This window comes from Perognathus longimembris, chromosome 20 (genome assembly GCF_023159225.1).
Source record: "Perognathus longimembris pacificus isolate PPM17 chromosome 20, ASM2315922v1, whole genome shotgun sequence".
NCBI classification, from domain to species: domain Eukaryota; kingdom Metazoa; phylum Chordata; class Mammalia; order Rodentia; family Heteromyidae; genus Perognathus; species Perognathus longimembris.
This window is the reverse complement of record NC_063180.1, coordinates 25,898,215-25,917,386: the sequence shown is the minus strand read 5'-3', so window position 1 is coordinate 25,917,386 and position 19,172 is coordinate 25,898,215. Positions and strand designations below refer to the sequence as shown.

The 19,172-nt window shown below is 52.5% G+C and overlaps 1 protein-coding gene across 3 annotated transcripts; it reads right to left on the bottom strand.

Annotated features, from left to right (window-relative positions):
- Window positions 1-114: 114 nt before the first annotated feature.
- Window positions 115-17,716, bottom strand: U2af2 (U2 small nuclear RNA auxiliary factor 2). 3 transcript variants are annotated; one of them, XM_048330120.1, is made up of 12 exons: window positions 17,578-17,716; window positions 13,834-13,969; window positions 13,083-13,127; window positions 12,684-12,787; window positions 12,211-12,362; window positions 10,818-10,934; window positions 9,998-10,136; window positions 5,220-5,299; window positions 5,019-5,141; window positions 4,630-4,728; window positions 4,130-4,378; window positions 115-872 (listed from the first exon to the last, which is right to left on the bottom strand). In XM_048330120.1, the coding sequence occupies exons 1-12, from the start codon at window positions 17,624-17,626 to the stop codon at window positions 738-740; spliced, it is 1,428 nt and encodes a 475-aa protein (XP_048186077.1). In that variant the 5' UTR covers window positions 17,627-17,716; the 3' UTR covers window positions 115-737. The 3 variants fall into 3 exon arrangements, with proteins under 3 accessions (XP_048186077.1, XP_048186078.1, XP_048186079.1); XM_048330121.1 differs by having other exon boundaries at window positions 4,642-4,728; XM_048330122.1 differs by lacking the exons at window positions 12,684-12,787; window positions 13,083-13,127; window positions 13,834-13,969; window positions 17,578-17,716 and adding an exon at window positions 11,598-11,655 and having other exon boundaries at window positions 12,211-12,276.
- Between the last annotated feature and the right edge of the window lie 1,456 nt (window positions 17,717-19,172).

Genomic DNA, 19,172 nt, shown 5'->3' with positions numbered 1-19,172 from the left:
CCCACCCCGAGGGGGTGGCTGGGTACACGCTACTGCACACCAGCACCAGGTGAAAACCCCACACACAACCACCCGAGGGGCGGGCCAGACAGCAGACACAGAGGCTCCGTAAAGTAAAATACAACAAAATGTTTAATGAGCAAATTCGTCTTAGCAAATATGAAACTGCCACAGAGAGAAGGAGGACGGGGGCCACGGGGCTAGGGGTTGGGAGTGGGTCAGGAGACTAAAGAGAGAACCAACTACTTAAGAAACCAGGGCAGAGACCAGGGAGGACCAGAAGCCAGAGGGCAGGAGCTGTGGTCCAGCAATGGGAGAGGGCAGGACACTGAGGGCCAGACAACAAAATTCAAAATAGTTTGGCCATAAAATATAAACACGCTATTTTCCTATCACAGGGAAGGGGAGGGAAAAAAGGGTATAAGGGAGGAGAGGCTGTTTGGGGAGGGGCTGCGAGGATCCTACTGGCCCTGCTGTGCACCCAGTCCCCAATTCCACCCCTTCCCTCTGTGTCTGTGTGGGTGTATGTGTCTGTGTGGGCCTGTGTGCACTTCCCCAGCACCCTCCCTTGCCCTATCCCCCACCCCCACCCCCCCCTTAATTGCTGCCATTCCAGTTGCTGCCGGCTGTCATTCGGCTGTCACTCCTCTGCCCATCATCTTCAGAGGGGGAAAAGGGAAGGACAGGTGGGGGGAGGACCCCAGCCAGCCCTGTCCCTTACCCTCCCCCGGCCGCCTCTACCAGAAGTCCCGGCGGTGATAAGAGTCGGGGTCACAGTATTTGGTGACAACCACTCTGTTGGCGAACTTGCGGCCGGTCAGGCCCTGCATGGCTTTCTGGCAGTCAAACACAGAGGTGAACTCCACAAAGATCTGTGGGAACAAGAGGCAGGTTTGTAAACAAAGCTGATCTGCCAGGATCCATCCCAGACCAGAATGGGTATAAGGAATGGAAAGAGAAAAGGCCTTGCCACAGGCTGTAGAAATGGACTCACAGTGCAGTTTGAGGATATTCACCCAAATATCCTCCAAGATCGAAGGAGCACAGACATTTGTAGAGAAGGAATACAAGCATGCCAGAGTCACCTGAGCAACACAAGGCAAGTGGCAGGCCAGAAGTCAAGTTCCCAGAGGCAGAGGGGTGTGACTTATGTGGGGTAACTCCACTGTGCAGTGCTCCCTGACCTATCCTAAGGGTCATGCTTTCTCCCAATAGATGCATGAAGCTCAGACTTTACAATTCAACCCCAAACTGAAGGGCCAGTTGCTAGTGGCTCACCCCTGTAATCCTAGCTACTTAGGAGGCTGACATCTGATGATCAAAGTTTAAGTCAACCTGGACAGGAAAATCCATGAGACTTTATTTCCAATTAAACTGCCAAAAGCCAGAAGCAGAACTGGCTCAAATGGTAGAATGCTAGTCTTGAGCAAAAAAAACCCTAAAGGACAGTACCTAACATCAAACGAACAACAACAAAAAACCTGGAACCTTGATCTGGGTCAAGCTTCTAATCTTACTTGAACTAGCAGTTAACAGAAAATGGAAACCTCGTACAGTGAACCTACTACAATATGGTAAATTCTATACAACCTTACTATTTCAACTAAACAAAACAGTCTGACTTTAGAAGGGGGAATGAAATATAAGATAAGGTGGGACACTGAATGGTAGCTCACACCTGTAATTCTAGCTACTCAGGAAGCTGAAACCTGGAGAATTAAAGTTTGTTTTTAATTTTTATTTTTTGTTGTGAGGCTTGAACTCAGGACCTGGGTGCTGTTCCTGAGCCTCTCTGTGCTCAAGGCTAGTGCTCTACTACTTAAGCCACAGCACCATTTCTGGCTTTTTTGAGTGGTTAACTGGAGATAAAACTCACGAGGACTTTTCTGCCCTGGCTGGCTGTGAACCTTGATCCTTAGATCTCAGCCTCCTAGGTAGCTAGGATTACAGGCGTGAACCACCAGAACCAGGCAGGATTCAAGTTTAAAGCCACCTTGGACAGAAAGTGCTACAGACTCTCATCTCCAATTAACCAGAAAATGCTAGGCTATGGAAGGGTACTAACTATGAACAAGAAAGTCAAGCATATGCCTGAGATCCTGATTTCAGGCCCTAGTACCAGTGCAAAAATAAATCACTAATTAACTAAATAAAATCAAGGGGGGGGGGGACCTGGTTCATGTCTGTAATCTTAGCTACAGAGTGGGCTGAGATCCAGAAGACATGACTCAAAGGCAAAAAAATCCAGGAAATTCCATCTCCAATTAACCAGGGGAGGCGGGGGAAAGGCCCTCAGCAGTGCTTAAATTGGTACAGTTGCCAGCTAGGAACAAGTAAATCCAGTGAGTTCAAGAGGCCTTGACTTAAAACCCCTGTAACACACACACACACAAAAAAAAAACACACACACACACACACAAACAAAAAAACTGTAATCAAATTCAAGGAGAAGAAATCTTGTTTGGATATTTACTGAAGCAAACTTAACAAAAACTTTTTGAGATAGTAATAAATACTTGAACACAGATTAGGCAGTTAATTTGTTAAAAGGGCTGGGAATATGGCCTAGTGGCAAGAGTGCTTGCCTCATATACATGAAGCCCTGGGTTCAATTCCCCAGCACCACATATATAGAAAATGGCCAGTAGTGGCACTGTGGCTCGAGTGGCAGAGTGCTAGCCTTGAGCAAAAAGGAGCCAAGGACAGAGCTCTGGGCCCTGAGTCCAAGGCCCAGGACTGGCAAAAAAAAAAAAAAAAAAAGTTAAAATATTCTCACAAATAATATTGGGAGGGGAGGGGGAGACCCTCCCTGATACTGGAGATTTTCTCCCTGGTACTCAAGGCCACCTTTGAGACACACTTTCAGACTTTTTGCTTCTAGTTTGTCTCAGATAGGGTCTCTCAAGAACTGAGTTCTCAACCTTGAACTCCAATCCATCTGCCTCTGTCTCCAGAGTAGCTAGAATGGCTGGAATTAAACTCTTAAATAACCATACCCGCCTGCCAAAAGTAGTATTTTTGCAAAGGTCATCTGGTTAAGAATAGTGGTCCTCAATTAGGGGCAAATGTGCTCCCAGGAGATACTAAGAAACATCTCCCATGCTGTAGGTTGTTGTCACAAAGGGAGTTTTAGCACTGCAGGCATCTAGCAGACAGGCTGGGTATGCAGGTAACATCCTACTAAGCATAGCAAAAGCCTCAGAGCAGATGTTAATAAGTTTACAAATCCAGCTACACCAGGTGCCAGTGACTCACACCTGTAATCTTTGTTGCTCAGGAGACTGAGATCTGAGGATAGCAGTTTAAAGCCAGTCTGGGGCAGGAAAGTCCATGAAATGCTTAGGACAGTGTCCAGGCCTTGAGTCCATGCCCCACTACCAGAGTGAGTGTGTGCACACACAGTAAATATGCCTAATAAGTTGTGACTATAGCCAGCACTGGTTGCTCATGCCTGTAATCCTGGCTACTCAGGAGGCTGAAACCCGAGGATCCCAGTTTGGAGCCAACCCAGGCAAGAAAGTCCATGAGACTTATCTCCAATTAACCACCAGAAAACCAGAAGTAGTGCCCTAGCCTTGAGTCAAAGAGCTCAGGGACAGAGCCTAGGCAGTGAGTTCAGCCCCACAACTGACACCTCCCCCCCTCAAAAGAAACATGTGACTATAAACGCAAGTCACACACTACTATCACCACCTCCAGAGAGGATGTGAGAGGCCTGCTTAGACAGGGTACAATGCAGAGGTGACAGCTAGTGAGCTGTGAGATGTGATATGTGATTGCAGATACCTCAGGGGTGATCCATCACCTGTGTTTGCCTACTCCTGCGAAGGGGGATAATAAGCAGCTGGGAGGACTTAGGCAGGCAGAGAGCCTAGCACACTGGAGACATAACCAGTGGTGGCATGACATTGGGTACTTCTCTTCACATGTGTCTGATGAGGCAAGGCCCCTTGCCCAAAGTCACAAGGGAGAAGCAAAGCCAAGTTTTGAACCAAACTTGCTTCAATACAGAATCCAAGTACTCACTTGGAGGCCCTAGGCCCCCAGAGGCTCAGATACGGCCTGGGTCATCTGCATCTCAGGACTGCAAGGGGAGAAGAGGGTACACATTAAGCCAGGGCACACTGACCTTTCCACAGCCAGGCACCTCAACGCCATCCACGGGCCGGGGGATCTCTATGGACTTGACAAGCCCATACTTGCTGCACTCATCACGCACATCCTCCACGATCTCTTCATACTCCTCATCATCCAGCAGCTCCTCAGGCAGCACCATGTTCATGAGGCACAGGACCTCCGTCGGGTGGCCACCCATCTGTACCTGGGAGCTCATCAGGCCCGGCACTTGGAGGGTCACGGGTGTCTGATTGATGGTGCTCTGTGGGCCGGGAGAGGTGGCAGGCGGTCACAGGGCGGCTCCAAGCAGTCTCCCTCCGCTCAAGCCTGCAATCCCTCACACCCACAGGGAAGACTTCCTACACTTCAACACCATGTACCCGCTTCCCCATCACTGGCCCAGTACCCCCCCAAACTCCTTCCCTCATGAAGGCTGGAGCGGAGCCGGAGAATCTGTCCCCACCAGCCCCTTCCCACCCCCAGGGTCCCTCTAGCCAATGGAAGATGACGTGCCGGGGGGCTCACCAGCGTGGCATTCTTGGCGCCTACACTTGCCCTCTGGACAAGCAGCTTCTTGTCACCCAGCTGCATCCCGTTTAGCCCCGCAATAGCCTATGGTCAGAGGATGAGGGGAGGGAGGGGAGCAGGGGAGAAGCAGGTCAGGACCCAGAATCCTGGCACTTACCCCCAAATTGGGGCAATAGTGGACAAAGAGGGAAAGCCAGAAGAGGTTGAGTTTGGAAAGAGCCCAAACCAAGAAAAATGGGATGATGATCCCCCACTGGGCCTTTCTTCTGACTGGTCACTTTACCCCATCCCACCCCGAACCCAGAGGAAGAAAGCCCTCAGCTTGGAGCAGGGTTGCTAAGAACAGATGCAACAAATAGGCATGTAGGGCTCACCTGATCTGTGACGTTGATGTCCACGTACTCACAAAAGGCGTAGCCCTTGGAGAGCCCTGTGGCGCTGTCCTTGACCAGATTGAAGGCCTTGAGAGGCCCGAACGATGTCAACAGCTCTTTTACCTACAGCAAGCCAAGAACCCATCAAGGCTCCATCATGCAGGGGCAGGAGGGGCTGGGAAGGTGTGAAGGGTTAGTTACCTGGTCATCATTCAGATAATTGGGCAAGCCCCCAATGAATAACTTGTGAGCAGAGTCAGGGACCACGGTAGACACAACTCCTGAGGAGAAGAATTAGAAGGAATTCAATTTGCATACAATGTCATCTCCAAAACAAGGAGGGATGGGCGAGGAGTGTGGCTTAGTGGTGATTGCTTGTCTAGCATGTATGAAGCCCTGGTTTCCATTCCTCAGTACCACACACACAATAATAAGCTGGAAGTAGCGCTGTGGTTCAAGTAGTAGAGTGCTACCCTTAGCAAAAGCAGCTCAGAAACACTGCCCAGACCATGAGTTCAAGCCCCAGAACTGGCAAAAAAGAAAAACAACCAAAAACCAAGGACTCCCCAGCTCTGACCAGAGCTCCTTTGTCTGGTAAAGGTGGGAGAAGGCAAGTCTTGCATGCACCCCTCACGCTAGAACACAGGACTGAAGAAGCTCCCCAGAGAGCCGTCTCCTAGGCCAGTGCTATCTCTGAGGACCCAAGAAGCAGTGCACTCTACCCCAAACCAGAAGTGCATTGAAGACACCTAGACACACATCACACAGGACACTACTGTCCACCGCTGTGTGACCCTGGCAGGTCACCTCGGCTTTAGACACACTACAAGAGACAGTCCCTTAACCTAAAATCAGACATCAACTCAGACCTCCTCACTGACAACTGCCCAGGAATGTCCCTTTCCAGGGCCTCAGTGGGAGGCTGCAGAGGGCATGGCAAGGAGAAGGGGGGCTGACAGGAACAGTGTCAGCTGCCACTACCTTGATAGTAGCTGTTGACTGACTCAAAGATGCTGTATTGGGAGTCCACAGCAGGGTCACATCATCCCCAATGCCACCATCTCCACTCAATAAGCACCCACCAGATGGCTTAACCTGGCATCCTACAGGCTTCACAAATGTTATTTCTTTTTTTCTTTTTTTTGGCCAGTCCTGGGCCTTGGACTCAGGGCCTGAGCACTGTCCCTGGCTTCTTCCCGCTCAAGGCTAGCACTCTGCCACTTGAGCCACAGCGCCGCTTCTGGCCGTTTTCTGTATATGTGGTGCTGGGGAATCGAACCTAGGGCCTCGTGTATCCGAGGCAGGCACTCTTGCCACTAGGCTATATCCCCAGCCCACACAAATGCTATTTCATTCTTGGAAACATCCATTAAGGCCCAGCACCTATCCAGCATTGATTCCCCAGTTCAAAGTCCAGCTACATGGCCTACCCTTCCTCAGCCAGCCCAAATTCAAGTAGCTCACGCCACGTAATCTATGTATTGCAGCATCACTAAGACAGGGAGTGAGGGGAAACCCAGAACTAAGCCCCTCCACCACATCCAACTCCAGGGCCTCACTACTGGGTGTGGGGGGGGGGGTGGGGAAGGGGGCTCAGCCCACCCCAGCTCTTTAGCCCCACAGAACCTCCAGCATCAACCCAACCAGCTCTAACCAGCAGAGCTGGAGCCCAGCAGAGGGGTTCAGTTCCCACAGAAGACAGCTTCGGTGCCACGAGAACAGGCAGGTGAAGGTAAGATGCATGCTGAGTGCAGGGACACACCCAGTGCTCCCACAAGGCTAGGTACCTCACGTGTGCAAAGACCTTGCTTGTAGTACACAGGACTAAATTGAAATGCTATAAAAGGTAGTAGGGAGCTGGGGATATGGCCTAGTGGCAAGAGTGCTTGCCTGGTATACATGAGGCACTGGGTTCAATTCCCCAGCACCACATATACAGAAAATGGCCAGAAGTGGCACTGTGGCTCAAGTGGCAGAGTGCTAGCCTTGAGCAAAAAGAAGCCAGGGACAGTGCTCAGGCCCTGAGTCCAAGCCCCAGGACCGCCCCCCCCCAAAAAAAAGGGTAGTAGGGCAGCTTCCAGAACCCAACTAAAGTATACCTCTCCACAGGCAGCAGCTCAGGCACCTACTCCACTGCTTTAGCAGATTATCCTGGCAGCTGGGACCCAAGCCCAGGCTGTTAACTGCTGTGCCAAATCTCAAAGAGGCAGAACTGGACAGTGGGCAAAATTTGGACTCCCTAGGTTCAAGCTGAGGTTGTACTGCACGGAATACCCAAAACCTCAGAATCCATCTACATCAGCCACTAGACAAGGCACATGTACAAGCACAATCTGTGCCACTGCCAAGGGCAAGCTCAATGCCAAGCATACCAGGGTTCCATGTCAATGGTGGGAACATCTGCAGGCAATCACCTTCTCTGGAGCTCACTTCAGAACCGAAGTACATCTGAGCATTACCATTCAGGGACATGTTTAAAATCATATGCCAAATAACCTTGTATCAAGGTAAGGATGTTACCTTTCAGTTTCTAAAATATTTTTGAAATCAAGGTCTGTTTACTTTTTAAGCAAATGATTATTTTTTTCCTGTTGTCTCTTTATGCAGTTAAAATTCATTCTTTCCCTTTGGAGGAAGGAGAATAAAAGAACACCAGCTGGCTGGGTGCTGGAAGTTCACGCCTCTAATCCTAGCTACTCAGGAGGCTAAGATCTGAGAATCACAGTTTGAAACCAGCCCCAGCAGAAAAGTCCCTATGAGACTCTGATCTCTGATTTAACTACTCAAAACCCAGAAGTGGTGCTGTGGCTCAAGTGGTGGAGCACTGGTAGCCTTGAGCACAGCAGCTCAGGGACAGTGCCCAGCCTGAGCTCAAGCTACACAACTGACAAAAAAAAAAAAAAAAAAAAAGAAAAGCTGAGCTGGAGGGCAGTTAGCTTGCAGCCATAATCACCCTGCCTGCTGCCTGCCCCAGAATGACACTATGCCTACTCTGCCCAATCACAGGCAGAGCTTACAAACAAGCCTCTCCAGATGGATACATCCTAAAGACAGATTAATTACTGAGCTTCACACCACTTAACTGTAATAACTACCTAAGGGAAAGGCCTGCCACAAAGAACACATGATCAGCCAAGTGTAGTGGCACTCAGCTGTAATCCCAGTACTGAAGGCCTATGGGAGGAAAACTGAGAGTTCTAGGCCAGCCTGGGCTATAGACTGTGTCAAGAATGGAAAAGTAGGGGCTGAGAATATGGCTTAGAGGTAGAGTGCTTGCCTAGAATGCATGAAGCCCTGGGTTGCATTCCTCAGTACCACATAAACAGAAAAGGCTGGAAGTGGCGCTGCAGCTCAAGAGATAGAGTGCTAGCCTTGAGCAAAAAGAAGCCAGGGAAAGTGCCCAGGCCCTGAGTTCAAGCCCCAGGACTGGCCAAGGGGAAAAAAAAAAAAAGAAAAGAAAAAGTAACTAACTCCATACTTGCATCTGCCTTTAACAGAAGGGCAAAATGTAGGAAGTGGTACCAAATGGCTGGCTTCATGACCTTGAGCAAGGTCACAGACACTAATTTGGCCTGACTGAGTACCAACACAAACTGGGGGCAATTGTGAGGCTACTTCCAATCACACATACACACGCATGCACACGCGCGTGCGTACACAGCATCAATCCAGGTCTGGTCCCTAAGTCTAACCTAGGGACCCTGTACTGTAAGAGAACCTATACAGTGCCCCAAAACAGTAACTGGTACATAGTCATCACCAGAAGTGGTGGGCTATTTTCATAATTCAAAATGAAATTACCGGGAGCTGGGAATATGGCCTATGGCAAGAGTGCTTGCCTCGTATACATGAAGCTCTGGGTTCGATTCCTCAGCACTTATCTAGAAAATGGCCAGAAGTGGCGCTGTGGCTCAAGTGGCAGAGTGCTAGCCATGAGCAAAAAAGAAGCCAGGAACAGTGCTCAGGCTCTAAATTCAAGACCCAGGACTGGCAAAATAATAATAATAATAATAATAATAATAATAATAATAATAATAATGAAATTACCAGAAGCACACACGTGGCACTGGAGCCCCATCTGTACACAGCTGTCAGGTACTACACTAAGAGCATGTTTCTAAAGAACCAAAAAGACCATTGTGCTCAATTCTCCAGTGCTCACATCCTGATCTCGTGCTGACAGATGTGCTTCCCGCCCTCCACAGTGAAAGCATCTGTGCTGAGCCTGAACCTGCGGCACTTCACACTGTACAAGGCCCAGAAGCCTGAGACTGTGGCCTCTCCCCCACAGCTGAACTCCAGCATTAGTGTGCCTCGTCCCAACAAGCCCAAACCCCCAACTACACCCACCTGCCAACTGCAGGGCTGTTAGCAAACTACAGCCTGCAGGGCAAAAGTGGCCCACTGTATGTATACTTGCATAGCCTAACACATTATTGCATGACTGAAAGCTATCCAAAATCCTCATTTCAGTAACCCTCCATGATGAGATGTACTGGAATACCCAAGTACTCAGTTACAACTGTGGCTGTTTTCACACATACTTGTCTACTGATACCTACCTATTGAAGGTGATACCCCAGCTGGGCTTTGGGAAATGTCCTGGAACACAGGGGTTCACAGCACATGCTAGGAGACAGGCCATGAGTGAGCACCAGGGCTCCAGAGTTCATGCCAAGAACTGTGCTGAGGTCTACAGAATTGCCCCTGCATTGCAGGCAGGTGCACATTGCAAGCCCCTCCCCCCCCTTCCTGGAGTGTCTCTTGTGATGGCTCTACCACGTACAAGCCGAGCATCTTCAAGCAGATCACAGCTCACCCTAGGTCAGTCCCAGGGACCACATCTGCCACCCTGGAACAACCAACCATACATTCCAAAGCACACAAGCACTAACTAGTGCAGGCTACAATGAAGACCAGGAGGGTGAGTGAAAACTTGGGTTGGGGAACAGGGGACACACAGTGGTGTCTTCACTCACCAGGCACATAGACAGAGGGGTTCTCTGACATGCCAGGCAATGGCTGGTAGTCATGAGGCCTCCGGATCTTCAGGGACTGGCCCTGGAAGATGATGCCATCAAAGGCCATGGCCTGGGTGGTCTCATCCACTGAGCGGAACTGGAACAAGGCAAAAGTTATGGTTAGGAGCAGGGGTCAGGGACCAATCCCCAGGTTCTGAGACTGGGAACCATTTTCTTTTGCTTACAAATACTATGTGCTCGGCCCTAAACAGGACACAAGAAAAACAGACAATAGACACCACACTGCTTCTAGGGGATCACACTTCAGCAAGTGAAGACACACAGAACCACAAACTCTCACAATGCTGACAAGGGCCAGAGCAATGTCAGAGGCTGGCATGGGAAGTCAAAGTCAATTGATAAGGTGGCGCAGACACTGAAATCCGGAACAGTGCAAATCAAGTAAGCATCCTGAGCAACAGTAAAGCAGCCTAGCATCAGTCCAACACTTCTCTGCCATTACCAGCCCAGACAGATTAAAAACATTACCCAGGGTGAACTACTTTGAGTCCAGGCCCCAAAGTGAGCAAGAGTGCATTTGTTCTGGGCAGGTCAGTGTGGCCAAAGCAAACTGGCCCAGAATGGTCTGGAAAGACTGAAGAAGAGATGTTCAGAGGCCCCTCAGGTGACATGGACGCCCAAGGAAAGCAGATGTGGGAGAGGAGTTTGCAAAGCTGATCCCTTGCAGGCAGGTGAACAGTTGGCAAGAGGGAGGAACTGGGGGGCAGACAGATCTCCATATCAAACTCTATTCTGACTCCATCACTTGCAAGCTTACCTCCAAAAACGCAAAATTCTTGTCTTGATTAATCTGCACAGCCAAGACTGGGTTTCCAGGGGCCTGAGTCAGCCCCCCCAGGCGCATCTGGGCGTTGAAGAAATCCATCATGGCCTCCTGCAGAGGGAATAGGAGACAGGGGGGGACGGGGAGGGAGGTGGAGAGAGGAGGGGAAGGGTGAGAGAGGGAGACACAGAGGGGATTGGGGGCAAGGGGAGAGGGCCAAAGGGAGGGTGGGAGGGGACAGTGGAATATGGGTCAGGGGTGTAGAGGTCAATAGTAGGAACAAAAGCAGAGGAAAATCAGAAAACAGGGGAGAAGCAATAGCAAAACACAGCGAAGGATGAGAGATGGAACAGGCAGACAGAATGGGAGATGTTGGTGGAGAGCCAGAGGCCCCAACAATCAGAAGAAAGGATAAAGGTTATTATCCAGATGATAAAGGAAGAAAAAAACAGGAAAAAGGAAGAAATATACAAAAGGAAAGACAGAAAAGATGACAAAAAGAACAGTAGTACCAACACAATAGGAAAGTAAAAGAAATGCAGTAGGCAGGACAGAAACAGACAAGCAGAGAGACACAAGACCAGGACAGACAGAGCAAGGAGGAGGTGGCCAAGTGCAGGCAGGGGGGAAGGCAGGAAGGAGTAGGGGGGAAGGGATAGGGTGGGAGGGGAGGAGAAAAGAGTGATGTGGAGGGTTCTGGCCCTGGAGTCCGGGGGCTGGTTTATCAAATGTAGCAAAGTGCAGGTTGAGAAAGTCAGAATGGACCTTACTTGCCTTCGACGATGGTAGCAAACTTTGTTGCTACGAGGGATCTCAGCCCCACAATATTTCACTTTAAAGAGAAATGGAAACAACTCTTTGATCTCGGGATTCTCAGGGGTGCCACGGGAAGGGGTGGGGGAGAGGGAAGGGGGGAGAGGAGTGGTGGGTAAGGGGGAAGGTCAGGGCAATCAAAAACAAAAGAACAGCAACCATGGGAAGGATGTGGGGAAAAGGATGGGGACAGACGGCAGAAAAGGAGAGTGTGTCAGAAAAACTGCGGGGAGGAAGGGGGACGTGCGTCTGTGTGTGTGTGTCCGAGTCTCCCTCTCTGTCTCTCTCCAACACGTAGGTATGACATGTAGGTGCAGCATATGTGTGCTTGAACCCTGGGTTGCTGGAGGAGGTTGAGGGAGGGGAGACGGTAGAGGGGAAGAGGAGGGAGGGAGGGGCCACCCCCAGCCCGGCCCCTGGCTGGCTCAACTCCATCGGTCCGTCTGGGAGGGGGCCGGGGGGTCTTGCAGGAACAGAGTCTGACCCGTGCAGGTTGGGGGAAAGGGAATGGAGGGAAGGGGAGGAACAGGGTGGGGAAATGGGGATGAGGGAAGGGGGAGGGGGAGGGCAGTACCTCAGTGATGCCAAATGGGATGTTGCCGACATAGAGACGCCGGGCTTGTCTGGTCATCTGGCTCCCGACCACGGGAACTGGCGTTGGGGTCACAGCCAGACCATCAGGGGTCATGGTGGGGAGAAGGGCTGTGGCTGGAATCTGACCCGCAGCTTCAAATGGGATTGAAAAAAGGAAAAAAAAATACATTAGGGCAGCTCTCAGGCAGGGTACCAGACCACCCAGCACTGACATCCCACCACCCGAGGGCTCCAGAATCACCTTGGGAACTGCTGCTTCCAAGACACCTGGTTTCCTAAAGGGATCTCCACCTTCCCCCAACTCACCTCCACCTCTAGCAGGGCTTCGGAAGCCAGAGGTCCAGCCCTCTACCTGCTTCCTCAGCACAACCCGGAACAGCTAACTGCAAGAGTACGGGACCCCCCCCCCACTCCAAGCAATGCCCCCTCTCAGGCAGCCTAAGCAGGGCCTACCTTGCATGGCCTTGTACTGCATAGGAGTGATGTGCTCAAAGCCAGGAGGTGGCACGTCCCAGTATTTACGGACCTTCTTCTTCTTCTCATGGCGGGGGGAACGACTGGGGGGGTGAGGGAGGGGAAAGTGGGGCAGGGCAACCTCAGTCTGACCAACAGGACTGTGAGCCCCTCCCAGTCCCCCTCCCTTGGACTCCTCCCACCCACATAAGTTCCTCTCTCCAGGAGGGAGAGCCGGAGGATCCAGGTCAGAGCCAAGCCCAGGCCTGAGTTGGGGCACTGCTTTCAAAAGCAAGTGGACTCGGGCCAGGGTGGACACAGGCCAGGAAGGGCACACAGGACATGAGGAAGGTGAAGGGAGTGGACATCAGGGCGGAAGGGGCAGGAAGAGAAGCTCACATCAATCCACCGTGCTCCTCTTTAGCGCCTCTGGTCAAAGGTTTGCTGGGGGGTGGGAGGGAAAGGTATGGGAAGGGGTGACTGGGGACCCTCGTCTTCCCCACACACCACATCTCCCCCTCAAAGGGCACTAAACCCCAGGACTGGGGCAGGACCGAGGTGAACAAGCAGTGCAGGCTCCCTCGATCCTGCCTTCCCCCCACCCAAACTCTCCCATCCACAGGAAGGAGGAAGTGAGGAAAGGAAGGGAAGGGGACAGGCCACTCTATGGAGAAACAAGATGGGAACTGGAGACCCTCTACATGTCCCACTCTTTTCATCTAGGGGGGGCAGAGAGAACAGAGGGAAGCCCCTGAGCTGAAAACTAAACCTAGCCTGTAGTTATTGATGCCCCCATATATTCTATGAAATCCTTTTTCCTGGGAGGTCTGAAAGAACCAACCAGAGTGCCAGAAGTATGGAAAAATAATCAGGACCTCAAGCCAGGACAGAACACCCTTTAGGAGGAAGTTTTAGAATGCATTCCCTAGTCTCCAGATAAAAGGAAGAACTACCAGCACTAATAGAGAAAAGTGAAAGAAACTTCAGGTAGGAGTAGGAAAGAACGAATTCAGGACAGACCAAGAGGCAGATACCTTCCCCCAGATACACAGAGAAGGGGCCACACAGGGTCCAGACTCTGACAGCACAGCCCAGGCTGGCCAACACCCACACCTCCCATAATGGCCCAGCCAGGGACCCCCTTGGCTACCTTCTGCGCCGCCTGTCCCGGGAGGCACTGCGCTGGTCCCGGTTGCGCCGGTCCCGGCTCCGGCTCCGGCGTTTGCGGTCCCGGCTCCGAGAGCGGCTATGACTGCGCTTCCGGTGCCGATTCTCCTTGTCCCGCTCTGGGCCAGGGTAAGAAAAGAATAATAGGATGAATGGAGGGAAGATGAAGGCCCAGCCCACCCTGCACGCTGGTGGCTATGCCCCAAACCCCAGGGAGGCCACCCCCCTAGGCAGGGATTCAGGGGAGGGAAAAAACAGGCCTCCTAGACCCACCCCAGAGTGCAAAGTCCACAGGGACTCTGAGGGAACCAAGGGGGACAGGGCCTGGCAATGCCCCAGGGGTGGGAGATACCTGAGGATGCTCAAGAGGAGCTGAGGAGCCAGAGAAGACAGAGGAGGCTGGCTCCTGGTCCCCCTCCAGGGCTGAGGGGCCTGACCCCAGGGTCATCCCTGAGAGGGGCAGGGCTAGAGGCTGGGGAATCAAGAGACCCAATAATGTTTTCCTGAAGAGACCCAGTAACCCCTCAGGAAAGATCTCTGCAACCTGCCTGAACCCACAGCCCCATCTTTAGGCCCAGGCAGGATCTGGTGACCCCAGGAAGCGGGGAAACTCAACCCTATACCTTCCAGGCTGGTAAATAATGCAAGAGTCTCCCCTAGAGAGGCTTCATCAAGACTGGATGGGTCCAGAGTCCTGCCAGCCCCACTCCTCACGGCCTTGTGCAGGAAGCTTGTACTGTCTACCCTGGTCCCTCAAGCTCCTTTAAGTTGAAAGTCAGCCTTGCTAGCAAAACCTCTTCTCCAGAGAGTGTAAACCATGATCACCATCATACTTATGTCCTCAATCCCAAAGCAACAACCCAACCATTAAAACAAAAAGACAAGCAATTACCATCCTAAATAGTAATGATGGCCAGCCACTGGTACTCACACCTGTAATCCTAGCTATTCAGAAGGCTGAGATCTGAGGATTGTGTTCCAAGCTAGCCCAGGCATGAAAGTCTGTGAGACTCCTATCGCCAACTAATCACGGAAAAAGCCAGAAGTGGCGCTGTGGCAAGTGACACCGTGCTAGCCTTGAGCAAAAGGCACTCAGGGACAGTACCCAGACCCAGAGTTCAAGCCCTAGGACCGGCAAAAAGTAATGATGTCCTCTGGGGACCATCGGGAAGGCAAGGAGAATGTCAAGGCCTCACCTCATTTCCTTATTTCTCTGATTAAATAGCAATTTCTTGCTGTTCAACACCACAACCACTAACAGGAAAGTAACCAGAAAAGAAAAATGTTTGTAACAAACTATATTGATGCTTGTTCCTACAACCAGAATCTGCACTGAACAGCTTCCTAAGCACTTAATTCTCACTATGCTTTGGAAAAATTTCTAAAAGCTCACCTACAGACAAGGAAACAGACACAGAGATCACAAGTATCTAAGCCCTAACATACAATAAAAACCAAATTCAAACTCAGTAACGTTCAGCGAGTTGGACTAATGGCCATAGGACTACCCCTTCAAAGGCCAAACAAAATAAGACTATAGTCAGAAACAGAATTGGGGGCAAGCACTGTGGAGAGTACAGACAGCCCCAGGTTCAAGAAGCATTCAAGGTGGGCACCCTGTGAGTCCTGTCTTTCCTACTGCTACAGCTCAAAACAGACCAGCAATCAGAAAACTGCAGAAAAGCAGCACTAGTGGTTCTCTGGGTACCCAGGACACAGACCAATTTCCAGATAGACCAAGGTCACTAGAGACTAGAGCTAAAAGGAATGTAGGGAGGCTGGCCCAGAGACAGGGTGACAAGAAGGCAAAGCTGGACACAAAGGACAAAGAGAACTTCAATTTGCTCATGGATCTAAGTGGTAGTCATCTTGTAGGAACAGCCCACTACTCCTGTGTGCCAGGTCTCAGGTTTGGCTTTCCAGCACCAGCAGCCATAAGCTTGCCAGGCTGCCAGAGTTTGGAATAAAATCACAAATTCCACCTTTAAATACTTCTCTACTTTAAATCAGATTACACCCATCCCACCCAGGTGTTCCAAGGTCTTGACAGAATGAAGTCTGGAAATCACCTTCCTCTGCTGTTCTCCAACTCCAACACCATATCTATGAGCCAAAGACCTACCTTTTCACTCCTTGAGATTTCACAATAACAAGTATCATTTATTCTTTAGCATGGGCCAAGGCATATGCCATACACACACTTTACTCACTACCCCTTTCGATTTCAGCTCTGGTGCCGCTGGCTGGCTAAAGAACTTGAGATTTCCTTAATGTGGTGAGCCTCTTTCTTCACCTGTCTTCAGAAAGCTGTGATAATGACTCTTTAGGAACAATTCTATCTTCATAGATTTTTTTTGTAGTGAATTGTCTGACTTGGTGAACTCTGAATCTTTAACTACAGCTACACTACCATCTTTACTAATCTCAAAAAGTCAGTAACAAAGTGGTGATAGTCTAGATTTTTTTTAGAGTATTAAAGTAGCACAACTAATAAGCAACAATGTATTTGAATCCAGGTGTTCACTATACTGGCTCACTATACTGGTAAGCAGTACACCACCTAAACAGTGAGAAACATCAGGGACACTCAGTTAAGTCATCTCTCCTCACGGGCACTGCATCCTAATTCAGCCATTCCCTTATTCTGGGTTCTAACAATTCGCAGTTCCCCAAATTCTAGTTAAGAACTTAAGGAAGGGTCGAGAGACTCCAGTCCCCAACCCCTCTCTAGGCCTACATTTCTTCGCTCTCAAGCCGATAGAGACAAGATACTTTAGGAATGAGTAACGATTCGGCTAATTTCCTTCGGAATCCCTAAACCGATCAGCACTATCGTGGCCCGGGGCTTTGTTCTGACACGGTCTTGAGTCCACCTGCAGAACACCCCGCGCACCTTCTCGCCGTAGGCACCAGACTGGGCCAGCTCCCTCTTCCCCGCTTATATAAGATCTCGGTTCTCATTTTTACATAGCGACTTGAGGCAGAGTCTTGGCGCCCTGAGTTTGGTGTAGACAGGATTTGGGGGTTGTCTCAAGCAGGTGAGGCAGCGACCTTCCGCCCACCAAAAGCCCCAATGCACGCTGGATGTTGAGTGCTCGAAAACACAAAAGGAGTCCTCCTGTTTTCACCTAAGGCGCCGCGCCACTGGAGGCGAGGGCCAAAATGCCCTATCGAAGATGTTCCCACAAGGTCCGGGCAGAAAAAGGGGTACAAAGGGACACCCGCAGACGGACGTCCCGGGCCCACGTGAAGAAGGAAAAGGGGGGGCCCCCGTCCTCGTCACCGCCATTTTGGAAACAAAGGGGGCGTGGAGACGGGGGGGGGACAGCGCGCCCGACCGGAAGCGGAAGTGCCAAGGCAGCGGGAGAAAGGATGGGATTACAGGACCTAACTTCGTCTCCCTTCCAAAATAAGAGAAACAAAAGGACGAAAAGCGCGTCGGAAGACTAGACGCACTCGCGCCCCATCTCCGACACCGCCTCCACCCGGGCCACGTGGGCAAAGGGCCGCGCTACGCGCATGCGCCGCAGGCTGCCCGCCGCCCCTGCGATCGCCGCGCACGGCCGAACGCAGCAGTCACGTGGGCGAGGCGCGCGCCGCGAACCCGGGGGGGGAGGGGACCCGGCGTAGTCCTGAGGAGCCGAACGCGAGGAGAAAATGGCGGGGAGAGGGGCAGGGAGCGACGCGAGCCGCCCTCGTCCCCGCCCCGCGATCCCGGCGCCCTCACCTTGTTTATTCTCGTTGAGCTGCCGCTCGAACTCATCAAAGTCCGACATGCTGAGACGGCCGCGCAGGGCCCCGTGCAGCTCCGGCCTCGCCTCGCCGCCCGCCCGCTCCGGCCGCTTCGGCTACTTCCGCCGCTGGCTTCGGCTACTTCCGGCCGCCGCCGGCACTCCGTCGCCCGCCTAGTCAAACCACGGCGGCCCGCCCCGCCCCGGCTCCGCCCCCGGCCCCTGCCCGCCCTGCCCTCCCCTCCCGCCCTCCCCGCGAGCAGCCCCTCCACTCCGAGCCCGGCTCCCACGCCCGCCGGCCGTTCCCCGACGGCAGGCCGCGGAGTTACGCGCTACGGCGGCGCTGTCACTGAAGACACCCGAAGCAAGGCCTTCGCCGGCTCCCCGAGTTTCGGCAACTTCCCGGGGCCCAGCGCCTCGGCGATCAGCAGTCTCCGCGGGCCCCAGCGCCCAGTCCCCTCGGCTTGGGACGCTCGGCCTCCGACAACCCAAACCGTCCGGGCCGCGGGCCTCGCCGGCCTTGCCCTCCCGACAGTCCGCGCCCTCCCCAGAGCTCCCGGAGCCAGCCCTCGGGCCCCTCCAGAAGCCAAGCGCGACCCCAAGCTTCGGCTTTTTACGGAGGTTCCGCCTGCTCGCTCCGCCCCTTCCGGGAGAGCGTCGGCTCCTTCCGCCTCGGCCTCGGGAAGGCTCGGCTTCTTCCGTCCCTGCTTCGGCTCCTTCCGGCTTCGAGAACCGAGACGGGAGGACTGAGAGCGAGATGGGGCGCGGGGTCCAGGCACTTGGCCCTCCCGTGTGGAGAGCGGCAAGGAAGGGGCGCCCCCGTGGAGGGCTTGGAAAGGTGCGCGAGAAAACGCAGCCGTGCGAAGGGAGCCCACCGTGGTCAGCGCCGCCGAGTGCGCCTGCGCACCGCGGAAGGTTGTGGGGGGGGGGGCGGCCTTCTACGCCTGCGCAGAGACCTAAGACGAGCTTCCCCGTTGCTCAGGATAGATGGATGTCCCCTAGGACGCATGCGTGGGATATCTTTTTCTCGCGCGCGCCTTGCTCTCTTTTCTGTCGCTCTCCCCGTCTCCTTCCCCCTCCCCGTGGAGGTACTCAATTCCGGACGGTTAGGCGGGCTGCCCTGGTCGAGTTGCCTTGGCAACCGCGCGGACGCACTTCCACCCCGCCACGGCATTCACACACTTGGGAGCTGAAGTATTTGAAGGAAACCCGGGCGCCCGCGTCTCAGACCCGTAATCCTCGCGACTCAGGAGGCTGAGATTCGATTCAAGGGTCCCGGTTCGAAGCCAGCCCGGGCAGGAACGTCCGGGAAACTCTGATCTCCAATGAACTATTTAGAAGAAATTGGAAATAGCGCTGTGGCTCAAGTGGTAGACCTTTAGTCTTTTACTCAAATACACTCAGGGACAGTGCCCAGGCCCTGAGTTCAAGCCAGGGCCGGCCAAAAAAGAAAAGAAACTTGAACGGCTATGGCTTTACTGTCCCCTGGTGAGATGGCCTTGTCTTTGCACACCTGCCTCTTGTTCCCCAGGGCCACCCCGTGCCAGCTGCCTCTGGACACGATCGGGTTTCGCCAGTGGCGTAGCTTGTT